The sequence below is a fragment of the Dipodomys merriami genome, unplaced genomic scaffold, assembly GCF_024711535.1.
Source record: "Dipodomys merriami isolate MVZ:Mamm:240054 unplaced genomic scaffold, mDipMer1.0.p SCAF_29, whole genome shotgun sequence".
Lineage (NCBI taxonomy): Eukaryota > Metazoa > Chordata > Mammalia > Rodentia > Heteromyidae > Dipodomys > Dipodomys merriami.
In genome coordinates, this window is record NW_027204381.1 from 18,683,934 (window position 1) to 18,697,753 (window position 13,820).

The following is a 13,820-nucleotide window of genomic DNA, read 5'->3' on the forward strand; positions in this document are numbered from 1 at the left end:
TGGGGCTGGAGGCTTGAGTCAAGGAGAGGAACTCTCCCACACCAGTATTTTCTACACATCTGTTCTGTTTGAGGATCTTGTGGCACAGCCCCCGCCCCCCCCCATCCCACGCTGGGCATTAGGGCAGGGCAGTCACCAATGCTGCACAATCCTCCTGCCCTCTTTCTCAGGCAGCAAAGCCCATCCACGGCCAGCACGGGAGGCACAGACAAGATGGGTCCCGGCAGGGGAGGAGGATGGGGAAGAGCCCCGCATGATTGCTATTTTCTAGAGCCCAGAAGTCTCCAGACCTGGATCAAGGAGATGCGCTCTGCCATCTCCGGGAGCTAGTTTCAGGGAAGCGGCATGTATGGCAAATATACGGGGTTCCAGAGACTGGAGAGCCCGCTTGGTAGACTTAGTGGTAGACTCAGGACTTCCAAAGGCCTGGACTTGAGTCCCAAAGACCTTTCTCCCCCCCTCCCCCGCCTCCAAGAACTGGGCGGTTATGTCCTCTCCTCACCCAGTGTTTCCGTATTCCTAAGCTTTTTTTACAGAAGACTTCCATTCATTCTCTCAGCCTTGCCAGGACCCTGCAGGACATCCTACCCCGCCATCCTAGAATCTGGGATGGAAAAGTCAAGTCCCCTTTCTGTTCTACAGCTTGGGTGGGTGCTTGGGTGGGTACCATGTTGCCAGGCTGGGTTGGAGTGACCCATCACCCCACAAAGATTCCAGTGAGGGCCCCTGGCAAGGCACTCCCCCGCCCCTTCCCAAGGAACATGCCTAGGATTTTGTTTTCCATCCACTCAGCAAACACAAGTGCTCCCTGCAGAGGGGGTAGAGTCCAAGCAGGTGTCTGGGACACAGCGTGAAGAGGAGTTAAGTTTCTAAAGAATGCCAGGTTCAGAATGCAAGGTGAGATAAAGAACGGCTCAAAGCCCCGCCCTGAGCCCCCAGCCTGAGCTCGCTCCAGCCCCACCCGCCAGGTGCTTCTCCCCAGCTAGACTCTGAACCACAAAGTAACACATCAGCATTAGAACATAATCAGGTTTTTATTTTCACAACCTCCTACTGTCCATCCAAGTTACTAAGTTGTAAAAGCCCCACACAAACAAGGACAAAAGGTCTTAGTAACTTGAGTCTGGAGATTTTTTTTTTCTTTAGTTCAACATAAATGAGAAAGAAAAAAAAATACCTCTGACATTTTTCAAGAACAGAAACTGGAAAGTATATTCATATACATTCAACATATACTGTGCATATTATTACTACAATACAAAGCAATGGTGTTTTAAAAAGTCTCGTTTGCAAGATGGCACGGTTAACAGGCTCCCTGGCTTTCTCTTCCACACACCCCAGGACCCTGTGAATGGCTCAGGCTGCATGGGCCTGAGCAGCCTGGGTCGGGGGCAGTCAGTTGGCATGAGCCCACAGAACTTGCCAACTGCCTTCTGAGCTTTCTTGGCAAGCCCCGTCCTGGCTAGTTGTTGAGGACCCTGCTGGACAGAGGCGTGGCTGGGGGCATGAGGACGTGGGATGGGTTTGCGGCAGTCCACGCGAAGCACAGCGGGTCCAGGAGCCGAGCTGCTGCTGTCAGTGGAGGATGAGTGCGTGGGGGCCCTGCCAGAGACGCCAGGAGGCCATGCTGGGTACCCGCTTTCTTCTGTGCAAATTTAGGATGAAAGACAAAGGGGGCTGGGGACCTTTGATGCTTTTCCCAGTCAAAATAAGTAAAGTGTCTCTGGCTGTGGAGATCAGGAGAGAAGCCAGACCCCTCTGAGCCCCCAAGCAGCAGAGAAGACTTTGGTTTCTAACGACGAAGAGGAAGAAAGTAAGGATGGAAGCACTCGCTAGTGTGTACACGCTGCTGGAGCTAGGGAAGGGAGGCCACGGCGCCTGGCACTGGCACAGGAAAGAGCCGCTCACAATCACAATGCCAAAGGAAACGCTTCAAACAAAAGGTGCAAGTCACAATGCAAATCAGAACAAAATCTGGCTAAACATTTCTCTTTTAAACAAAAAGTCCTTTGTCTTTATTTATTAATAACAATAACAACAATAATAATATCAACATTTACCAAAAACAATTCCTATATGATCAAGAATTAAAATATAGGTGCCAAGGATGCTCAGAGAAGAGGCAGAGGAGGAGCGGGGAGGGGAGGAGGGGGGAGGAAGAGATTAGGAGAGGCTGGACCCAAGACAACCTCCTATTCTTATTCTTGTCTGTGACAAAGAGGCAGAAAGAGAAAGGCATATATATGTATATATATACATATATATGGAGAAATAATCCCTTTTATAGCACAATATAAAATGAGAATGAAAGATGACACAAAAAGCATGGAGCACCACTGTTGGGTGTTCAATACATGGTAGAGCCAGCAAGATGGTAAAGTTTATAAGTGTGCAAGTCACAGAGGGGAACTGCATTGTAACCAAAGGAGCCTCAGGCTGACACCTCCTCACTGGAACCCACCAGTGCCGGTCACCCTCACCTCTGTGCAAAGTCCTGATATGCTCTTGCTGGGCCATATGTTTTCAGTGCTGCCAGCTGTAGAGACCTTTGCAGGTCCCAGGCTTGGGGTTTCTCTCTCTTTTGCTCTCTGATTGCTCTCTAAAGGTTGAAGACCATTGCCCCTGCCCGTCTTCCCTTCTCCGCCATAGGGCTTCCAGAGAAGTTGAGAAGTTATGTGCCAGTGTCTGCTCCTGCAGAATGCTGCGGAGAGGGAGATGCTGCCTGGCTGACGCTGGCCTGTGGCGTCTGGTCTCTGAACACTACCTGCTTGCTCTCCTGTCTTCACAATGGAAAGAAAGGAAAACAAAACAAAACAAAAGAAAGATCAAGAAAGACAGAAAAAAAATCATTTCTAAAAGATGATACCAAAAACACAAAACAAAACAATCACAAACCCAAAAACGAAACAAAAGAAACCACCAACTCAAACACACCAAATACACTTTCACGAAAGGTGGAGAACATGGATTTCCTGTTTATTTCCTTGGTGACTTGGTCATACAAGCAAACATAGCAAACCCCTCAGAACCCCAAACAGCAGCACACTGATGAGCCTAATGGAAGGAAGGAGCTGCAAGGCTCTGGGCAGGGAGAAACACAATGGCAATTTGGTGCAATGCTGCTGGACACTGTTGGTTTACAATCAGCTTTCTTCCCAAGCTGCACGCGATCTGCAACAAAGCAGACACAGGATGCGTTTGACTCAAATACTCCCTTGAAGTCTGCTCCCCACCCCCACACTGGAAATGGAACCCAAGGCCCTGTGCATACCAGGTGAGGCTGAACTACATCCCAGCTCTGTAATCTGGAGCTACTTTTTTTTGGTCGGTCGTGGGGCTTGAACTCTGGGCCTGAGCGCTGTCCCTCAGCTCTTCAGCTCAAGGTGAGTGCTCTACCACTTGAGCCAGAGCACCACTTCCGTTTTTTTGAGTGGTTTATTGGAGATAAGAGTCTCACATACTTTCCTGCCCGAGCTGGCTTTGATCCGTGATCCTCAGATCTCAGCCTTCTGAGTAGCTAGGATCACAGGCGTGAGCCGCCGGCGCCTAGCTGGAGTTATTTTTTAAATATACACCTTCCACATTTTACCTCAGGTACTTGAAGAGGCTTGCTGTACTGAGACTTTGATACACAGTTGCCTCCATGGCTTCACTTTCTTCAAGTCTTTTCAGTATAGCTGGATGTGTTTTCTTACTGGGTTTCATCCTTTAGGACTTAGCAAGTTACCCAGAGGGCAACTCTGTCCTTTGCAGCCATAGCTCATGGTCCCTATGAGGTCTAAAGCACCTCCATCACCAGGTGAGTCACGTGTTTTTTCTCTGTAATTAAACCATTCCTCTGCATGCCCCCGCCCCGAGGTGTAGTTGTGAAAAAGAGTGGCACCACACGTGGAATGTGTCACCTGGTGGGATCAGGAGCTGGCACTGGGCCACCAGGCTGGGTTGGCCCTGGCCAGGATGACACTTACTCTCGGTCTCTTGTTACACGCCCGCCTGCTCCATGCTGAAGGAGACCTCAGGGTGCTTGTAGCTGAGCAGAATATCCGTAATACACGTGGACGGGTAGCAAGAAGAGTTTAAATGCTGGCTGCCGTCACTCAGGTCTGGGTGTTCGGGACCTCCCAGACTCACCCCACATTCTGAAAGACCAAAGGAACATGTGAGATTAGCAGGCAGCCAGGGCTGGAGGGCAGGCGGGCAGGGGGAGACACAGAGGGAGGAGCCCTGAACATCTGCCTGCAGCTCCAGCTGTGTGTGCTCCTGTATCCTTGTCCTCGCCCCTTTCCCACCCTCAAGTTCGAGCAGACGGTGTGGCTCCTCAGGAGCCGGGCCTCTGGAGGGGGACAGTGAGGGCGGTGCCCACAGGTTCCCAAGCCTGAGCATTCCATCCAGCAGTCACACTAAGGTCCTACCCGCAGAAAGCCAGGATCCCACACAGCACATGCTAAGATGGAAGGGCTGCTTTCTGCTTGCTTCCTGCTCCTAATGGACAAGGACCTGTAGATCCGAGAAGCTGAGCACTGGCATGCAGAGGAAAGGACCCCGGGGAGGATGGAGGGAGAACCTGCAGGACTTCCCCGGGGTTGCTAGGCTCAGGCCCCTCACCTTCATCTTCTCCGTCCTGAAACTGCTGGCTGCCCATGAGTGACGTCTGACTGAGAACCGCATCTGACATCCGGGCCGAACTCAGTGCCTTCCCAGCCACCAGGCTCATTCCTGGCAAGTTATCCAGCTGAACCTGCGGCAAACAACCAGGAATCGTGAGGACCCCGGGCGGCCGGCCCCTCTCTGGGTTCTGCTAGCAGAGCCCCAGTCATGGCTCCTCGGCATCACCAGTGCAGGGGACTGGCACAGCAGAGCTCGGCTGCAGGTGTATCACCCGCAGCCCTCCCCTCCCCTCTCCTGAAGGCCAATTCAGGGCACCCAGTGCAGTCACTCCCCATGACAATGGAGCCGTCTCTAGCTACCTGGGCTAAGGGTAACTAGTACAATGGAGGAACTGAACTTGTAATTTCGTGTAACTTAGGTTGACATTCGCACAGACACGCATGGCTGGTTCCTGTCATATTGGTATCACCGGAGGAGCCCGCCATGAAAGACAAGGCTCCACTGGGCCAGGTCAGGTGCGCTAGAGGGTGGCAGCTGCTGGTCTCCCCGCTGGGCCTGAATCTAGAAGAACTTCTAGAACATTCTAGCTGCTGGCACATCCTCGTGATCCCCCAGCCGAAGGTGTAGAGGCTCCACCATGTGAAGGTTGGTCTGAGGGTTAATTCAAAGAAAGGCTCCCGCCTGTCATCCTAGCTCTCAGGAGGCTGAGATCTGAGGATGGCAGTTCAAAACCAGCCTGGGCAGGAAAGTCTGTGAGACTCTTATCTCTAACCAACCACCAGAAAACTGGAAGTGGTGCTGTGGCTCAAGTGGTAGAGTGCTCGCCTTGAGCTGAATTGCTGAGGGACAGCGCCCAGCCCAGAGTTCAAGCCCCACGACTAACAAAAAAAAAGAAAAAGAGAGGAAGTTCCCATAGTTGCCAGAGGAGCTGGATTGAGAGGGGGAGTGGAGGCTCCCTGGATTGCTAGGTTCTGACTTCCGCAGCCCTCCACCCCTCTCGGAGGCGGGTGAGACTGACATACGTAGGCATCGTCGCTATTCTGGATTGTGTGGTGTCTCTGGAGGGTCCGGGGCCTGTGGTGTTCTCCGACCAAGGGCCGCACTGGGTACCCCAGCCCGGTGTGATCTGGCAGCTCCATTGCTTGTCCCGGAGAGCTTCCATCCATGCAGTTCCCTATGGCTGCATCTAAGAGACAGAGCAGAACAGGGTCAGTGGGCCGACAGCTTCTCCCAGCGAGGTCAACTCCCATGAAGGAAATGACAGGCCTCCCCAGCGAGGCTGGGCAGGCACTCACCGCTCACCCCAGCTGCTTGGTATTGGTGCTTAAAGCAGCCCAGACCAGCCTGACAACCCCTGGCCTTACAACAAATCTGCTTCCCCAGCTCCCAGCTCAGGCCTCTCCTCTCTCTACTTCTCTAAGTGCTGCCTCTGCCTCCTGTGGCTTCACCTTTAAAACTATTTCTTTTTTTTGTTGTTGTTGTTGTCAGTCGTGGGGCTTGAACTCTGGGCTTGGACGCTGTCGCTCAGCTCTACCATTTGAACTACAGTGCCACTTCCAGGTTTCTGGTGGTTTATTGGAGATAAGAGTTTCACGGACTTTCCTGCCCAGGCTGGCTTTGAACTGAGATCCTCAGATCTCAGTCTCCTGAGTAGCTAGAATTACAGGCGTGAGCCACCGGTGCCCAGCTTGGCTTCACCTTTTATAGGCAAATGCTCTTCTTCACGTTTCTGTCATCTGGCTCCAAGGCTTCAACTACTCTGCCTCTACATAAAGGATTCCTGAAATGTTCCTTGAAACTCCAGATCTATATATATCCAACTGATGCTAGACACCTTCCCCTGTCCACCCAGGTACATGACACTCTGTCCAATTCCCCCATAACCTGTCATTCCTTCACTCACCCTTATGTTGGTGCTTCATTTGCCTAATCTTCTAGGGTTAATGTCATTACCTAATTCCTGGTCCTTGAAGTCTAAAGAGTCTACCTGGGCGGCGGTGGACACTTCTTCATCTTTCCAGTCTCACTGAGAAGTCTTGGATTATCCTGTAACCACCCCCAACCATTCACATACAACAACTCCTCTATGGATGTCCAAACACTTTCTCTCACAACACACCTCCCATCCTGTCTTCCAACAGCCTCACCCACGTTGCCCACCTACACATCTTGAGTTCTAGTCTGATGGAGCCATTTAATTCACAGTTCCAAGCATCTGCACCTGCTCCTACTGTTCCCGCTGTTACAAGACATGCCGGCTCCTTCTACCTCCATTCCTGCCAACCCACATCCATGCACCCATCCAGGTCCACTCAAGTGCTGTCTGTCATCTTTATGAAACTGTCCCTTTCCAACAGAAACAGATCCATACTTTAAAATTTTATTTTTCCTGATTTCTTCTTCTCACCTTCAGAAGACGATGTCTCCAATTATTCTAACATTACCTGATACCATGTTCAACTGTGCAGTCTTAATTATTCAAAGACAAGAAGTTCTTTGAGAGCAAGAATTATTTTTTTATGTATGTCTGTAAGCTGCAGTGTTCCAGACTATTGTTCTATGCCAGTAAGTATCTGATCATTGTCTCTTCACTGGATATTAATAAACAGTTTTCTTAATATGGATGGAGCTCCTGCGGAAGAGGAATGAGCATCTTGCCCTGAGCAAGGTCAGCCAAGAAAATATCCAGGACATGCCGAACTTGACAGGACCTCTCCTGGTGGCACTTTTGGCTTTAGTCTTTAAGGGTTAGGAACCAACATATGTTGGTTTTGTTGTTTTGTGCCAGTACTGGGGCTTGAACTCAGAGCCTCAAACTCTCCCTTCGCTTTTTCCCTTAAGGTTGGGCCACATCTGCACCTTTGGCTTTTTGCTGGTTAACTGGAGCTAAGTCTCTAGGAGTTAATTCTTCTGCCCCAGGTTGGCTTCAAACCAGGATCCGCAGATCTCAGCCTGAGTAGATAGGATGACAGGTGTTAACCGTGGCACTTAAAAAAAATAAATACAACTTCCCTGTGTTTGAGGAGCAGGTGCTCTACCATTTGATTCACACCACCACCCTTTTTGCTTTTGTTATGTTTCAAACAGGGGTTGGCTTTTTAAGCCAGCCTGGACCCGAGTCTCTTATTTATACGGCTCATGTAACTAGAATGATAGGTGCATGGCACCATGACTAGCTTTTAACTGGTTGAAATGGTGTTTCAAGCACTTTTTACGTGGGCTGGTCTTGAACCTTGATCATAATGATTTCAGCCAAACAAAGCAGCTAGGATAACAGGTGTGAATCACTAACACAGAGCTAATGCTAACTGTGCCATTATCTATTTGGACAATGAAAGCAAACACAATACCTAAGTGTTGGGCAAAGGGTTTCAGGTCTCTTTAATCAAATGGCTTCCTGTGATAGTCAAGGAGAGGCCGGGCTGGGGTAGGGGGAAGGGGGAATAACCGCTCATGGCTAGGAATGCAAGCCATTCAGGGGAAAATCAGAGGATGGAGGTGGGGAGACTTCCCAACTACCAAAGATGAAGACAAAGAGATATCTCTGGAAAGTTCTTGGAGTAAACAGGCCAAAGGAAAAGCCAGAAACCAGCTATTTTGCTACTGAGAGCTAAAAGCCAGCAGAAAGAAGATAAAAGTAAGCCTACACAAGAACACCTACTTGCTCTATGAGATTAGCTTCAGCCATCTTGACCACTCAGCCAATTCCTCTGTTAAGACAAGGTCCCATGTGGCCCCTGGGCCAACTTCAAGCAGCAGCAGGAAGCAGAAGTGGTGAACACCAGCTTTGTGGTTCCGAGACACAGCATCAGTAGCTGAGTCTTACTTTTTCTCCCTTCCTCCCTCCCTCCCTCCCTTCCTTCATCCTGTCCTCTTTTTCCTCCCCCACTCCTTTTGTTTGTTTGTTTGTTTGAAGACAAGGTCTCAGCACGTAGCACAGACTGGCTTTGAACTCCTGATGTTCCTACCTCTGCTTCCCAAGTGTGGGAGTAACTAGAATGGTAGGTGCACAGCACCATGCCCCGCTCAAAGTAGTTGCTAATATCTGTACTCTCGTATAATAATATCTTTCTTCTCTCCCTCTCTCTCTTCCTTTCTCCCCTCCCCCAACTAAGCTCTGCTGTCTATCCACTCAATTTCAGAGGTGGGGGTCTTCCTTCCTTTAAACCTTGATTCAGAGGTGGATGTAAACCCCACCAGCTGCACTTCCTTGCTTCGCCCAAAGAGAAACACCAGTGCTCTTCTGTTTAGGATTTTGTTCTTGTTTTTGTTTTTGGATCATTATCAAACAAGAGAGAGCAAAGTTGACACAATGCACACAGTCCTGGTTCTTGGTATTTGGTGCCTTTCTTCCTAATTTAGAGGACTGCGGTTTTTGTGGCCCATGTTTTGTTGTTTTCCTTTCCTTTCCTTTTTTAATACTTAAGATTGAGGATTTTCCAAATCCAAATACCCAATACCTTTTTGGCTCTGCCAAAATCATGCTGATCTGCTCTCTTCCCAGACTTCCTATCTGGGATGCAATGCAACTCAACAAGTTAGATCTCTGAAGGGGACTTGGGACCCTAGCCCCCACCCCCCCTCCGGTTCCTAGCCACCATAGGTGAGTACCTTCCCTTTACCACACACTCCTCATGCTCCGCCCCAGCCCAGGCCCTTAGCAAAAGAGCCAGCCAGCCACAGACAGAAACCTACACCATCAGGAGCCAAAGTAAATCTTTCCTTCTTGTAGAGCAATTTTCTCAGGTATCTGTCACAGTGTTGAGAACTAATTAACAACTTGTCTCCCAACTTGGGCAGATCCTGTAACCTCTCCTTATTTTCAATTTCTCTGCCTGAAAAATGAGGGTGGCCCAAGGACTCAAAAAAAAAAAAAAGATAAGCATGAAAAGGTCTCTGATAAATGTAAAGGATTACACAAGTCAGATATGATTTCCAACAGGAGGTGGAGCCCCATCTAGAAGTCCTCTGTAGCTGAGAGCAGATTAACCCACTGCATGGGCAGACTAACCCACTGGCCAAGGGACATGACTCCCCGGCCTCCAGAAACCAGCAGGACTATTGCAAGGAAGATGTCTTCCAAGAGGTCAACCCAAGAGCATTAGCCACGCAAGGCTGCCAGGTTCAGAGGGGCGGGCAGCTGTCTCATTGCACAAGGGAAATGCACAGGACCTGCCACACCACCGCCCACCCCAGGGGACTTTCGGGCAGCTTGCGTAACTTCTGTTGAATCTGTCAATGTTGACTCATCCTTATTCATTTACTGGGTTTTTAAGCATAAATGAGAGAAATGACATGTTTACATATTCCTCTAAAGGCTGCAGCTGACTGAGCTCAGAGAAGAGGATGTAGTTTTCAGAGGGCTCAAGGTGGCAATCTCACTGGTGCAGTGGCTGTGCTGTTGCATGTGTTTACTTGCAACACCTGAAAATCAAGCCTATGTGACACTGAGAAAGGAAGACACACCTTACTTTTACTTTCAGAGTGGCAGACAGGGTTAGTTCTGAAATGTCTATGCATTTGCAAGGAAGCACTGGCAAGCTGCGGCTCAGTGCCGTGCCGACAAAGCATGCAAAGAACCACAGACGCCGGGGCAATGGGGTCTATGCTTCCTTGGGTAACGCCACCATTTCTGCTCATCTTCCCGTAGGAAACTCTACAGATCACATGGGCTCTGCTGTTTGATCAGACCTCCCTCCCCCCACTTTTTTTTTTTTTTTTTTTTGCCAGTCCTGGGGCTAGAACTCTAGGCCTGGGCACTGTCCTGAGCTCTTTTGCTCAAGGGTAGTGCTCTATCACTTGAGCCACAGCTCCACTTCTGGCTTTTTCCTGGTTAACTAGAGATAAGAGTCTCATGGCCTTTCCTGCCTAGCCTAGCTTCAAACTGGGATCTTCAAACTACAGGCTCCCGAGTAGCAAGGATTACAGGTATTAGCCACGGGCGCCTGGCTTGAACGCCTCTTATAGCACTCTCTGCACTCATTACTTGCTTTCCCCATGGAGAAGGGGAAGTTCCCTGCCGGAATGTCTTTCACTTTTTCCTCTCTACATTCTCACAGCATCTGTAATACCTTTTAAACTACTGTTGTACAAGAGAAACTTAGTAAACGACATAATTATTCTACCATGAAAGTAAACAGTGGAGTGTTTGGGACTAGGAAGTAACTACCCAGAAATGGAGGGTCATTAAAAGGTCATTAAAAGAACTAGCAGGTTTTCCTCCCTGATCAAACATAAACACAAGGGCTAGCTCCCCCTTCTTGCCTGCAGAGAGGTGGCGTAGTGCAGTGTTATAACCCTTTCCAGGCAAAAATGGACAGCAGATAATCTGTCAAAATTCTTTGGTAAAGTAAAAATGTAGCTTAGGTGTGGTGGTTCATGCCTGTAATCCCAGCATTGAGGCTGAGGTAGGAGGATCATGAGGTTCAGGATAGCCTGGTCTATACAGTGAGACCCAGTCCCAAAAGAAAAAAAAGAGAGTGAGCTGTGGTACGGTTGGAGCATACTTTAGTAAAGCACACTGGGTAGAAAGGAAGGCAGCTTGTCTTTGCCCTCAAACGCAGCAGGAATGAAGGTCACAGCTTCTAGGAAAGCTCTGATGAAAGGTCAGAGGGAAAAGATGAATTTCAAAAAGCAGTGTGTGTGTGTGTGGGGGGGGACCCAGCTAAATTGGAAGTAACACAGTAAGATCAGGGCAGCCTTGAAATGAAGTGTATACACCCTTTATTAGAACTCTTCCACCCTTATATATATTTTTAAATTTTTATTCTTATAAAGTCTCTGTAACTGCCAGGTTTGCCTTCAATTGGTGATCCTCTTGTTTCTGCCTCCCAAGTAGCAGGCATATTCCCTGGCTCTTCCAGAAATCCACAGTACTGTTTGTAAGGGATAACAGCGGTGATACTGATGGATGTAAGGAAGCAGGGAGGAGGAAAAGGGAGGCAGCAAGCTAGAGGAAAAAGCAGGACAGAGCTGACAAAAACTTAACTAGAACAACAAAGCACTGCCCTGAAGTACAGCCTCAGCTGGACAGAGGGAATTCTACCCAGGACCAGGTGATGGTCTGAGAATTGCCCTCTGACTGCTCTGCTTGCCAAGAGAACAGAGCATTGTGCCAAGGTTCTCTCGACATGATGCAGCCGGAACTAGCCCACATGCTGCATCTCTCCACTTGGCTTCTCCTAATTCCTTCATGGACAGGACACTACAAACTAAACAAGCCTGCTCCCTGGCCCTCAGATTCCCTTGAGACATTCTCCCCAAACCCAAACACCAAAATTCTTCACATTCAAATGCTGTTCAACTGCTGGAACCTGACCTATTCCCTTGCAAAGTCCACCTCTCCCTCCCTGGGTGCTCCCACACAACATGGACCATAGCCTGCCAGAGCTTTCTTCTGATAAGGAGACAATAGTGAAGATGAGTCCTCCTGACGTTCCAAACAAGGATGGAAGGTGAAGAGAAATCAGAGAAAGTAAGCATTCAGGTAACATACTCCAAAGGTATTTAAATATTCCCTTCCTCTTTTCCAATATGGGGGCTGAACCCAGGACCATTGCACACGCCGAACAGGAGCTCTACCGCTTGACCCATGTCCCCTGGTCCCAAAGGAATTTAAACTCAAGGCAGTCCAGGCTGAGGAGGGAGGAAAGGTGAGGCTCCAGCTTGGCTCTTCCTTCAGTGCTCTGCACAGCAGGACATGCTGTGGGGTGAACTGAGTCACTGGGGGCCCGGGAGGACAGTTACTACTTGCTGGCTTTGACCCTGCACCAAGGTCTTGATCTCTGCACCCCAGTTGTCTTTTTAGTAATATGGAGATAATGAGTCACCTTAAAGATTAAATGAGGGCTGGGTACAGCTCAGTGGCCAGAGCACTTGCCTACTGTTGATCAACAGAAGATGGGATGGGGGGACAGTAGAGAATTATTTTGAGCAAATTATAATATATGCACATTTGAAATACCCTTAGTGCAATTAATACAAACTTACAAAATGAATGATAAGAAAGTCAAAACAGGGTCTGATGGGGTTTGAAGTGGGAGATGGCTACCAGCAGGAGAGGGGAGAGCTATGGAAAAGAGTGAATGAGGTTGAATTTGGCTTATTTACATGTATGGAAATAGAACGATGACGAGGGAGTGAGGCTCATGGGCACATGTTGTATATACATGTGGGAATGTCAGTGCGATCCCGCTTGTACAACTATGTATTCCAATATAACAAAATTGTTTGCCTTGTATGCATGAGGCCTTGGCTGGATTCCCAGCAATGTAGAAAGAGAACTGAATGACTTTGTGCACAAACTGCATTTGGTGTGTGGCACATGGAAAGCACATCAGGCTCTCTGGGTCTTCCTTTCATACCAGCCACATAATGCCAACCTGCTAGAAGCTCAACTGGCACAGGAATCTTTTCCATAGCATGCTCGGCCTCCTGGCCATACCCGTCCTCTGCTGGAGGGTTCCAGGCTGTGAAGCAGCCTGTTCTGTGCACAGTTCTCCCAGGGGCTCTTCCTAGGAGCTGAAAACTTGCTGCGATTTCTATCCCGATCTTAGTTCTTCCCCATAACACAAACCCAGAAAAGTTGAACCTCTGTGATGTTTCTCCTTAGCTGTTCCCTCCCTGGTGGACACCCCCAAGGTCTGTCTGCTACTCTGCATCGGACCTGTTTTGAAAGCTCCTACAGCCCATCCACCTGGAGTACAGCAGCCACGAGGAACACAACTGGATAATGCCATCTGCTCAAAAGCTTGGGACCTATTTTCCCTCCTATCAGAGCACATAATAAGCACATGTGAAATCAACGGGTTTCTTTTCTTCACATCACTAGCTTTGTGTTACAAGATCTGATTCCCCAAAGAGCTGAAGTGTTTGTGAGTTTAAGGGTACAGGAGCAGATGCAGGCAGTGGATGCAGGGAAGGACGGAAGGAAGGCCCACTGTTGGCAATGCAGTTGACAGACACATCCCTTGTGGATGTCCCCTGTGGATATCTCCTGGTTGTCTAGGCTGAATGCTGATGGAATTACATTTCTGAGAATGACTGACAGGAACCCTTACCTCTTTCACATGGAAATGAATGTACTCATTAATTCTAAAGTGCTATGTGACAAAATAGCACAAGGCCCCCGTGACAGTGGAATAGTAGATGATTAGCTCATAATACTTCAAACTGATAACATTTTCATCACAAATTCTTTTGCACACAAACAT

General features: G+C 48.9%; 1 protein-coding gene across 3 annotated transcripts in view; it reads right to left on the reverse strand.

Annotated features, from left to right (window-relative positions):
* Window positions 1–1,015: 1,015 nt before the first annotated feature.
* The window catches only part of Sik3 (SIK family kinase 3), a 181,032-nt gene continuing 168,227 nt past the window's right edge, over window positions 1,016–13,820 (reverse strand). For all 3 annotated transcript variants that reach the window (XM_070038536.1, XM_070038535.1, XM_070038537.1), the window contains 4 exons: window positions 5,631–5,794; window positions 4,606–4,738; window positions 3,969–4,139; window positions 1,016–3,171 (listed from right to left, as the gene is read on the reverse strand). In XM_070038536.1, the coding sequence (XP_069894637.1) occupies window positions 3,982–4,139; window positions 4,606–4,738; window positions 5,631–5,794 (455 nt within the window). In that variant the 3' untranslated portion in view covers window positions 1,016–3,171; window positions 3,969–3,981. The remainder of the gene's footprint in view (window positions 3,172–3,968; window positions 4,140–4,605; window positions 4,739–5,630; window positions 5,795–13,820) is intronic.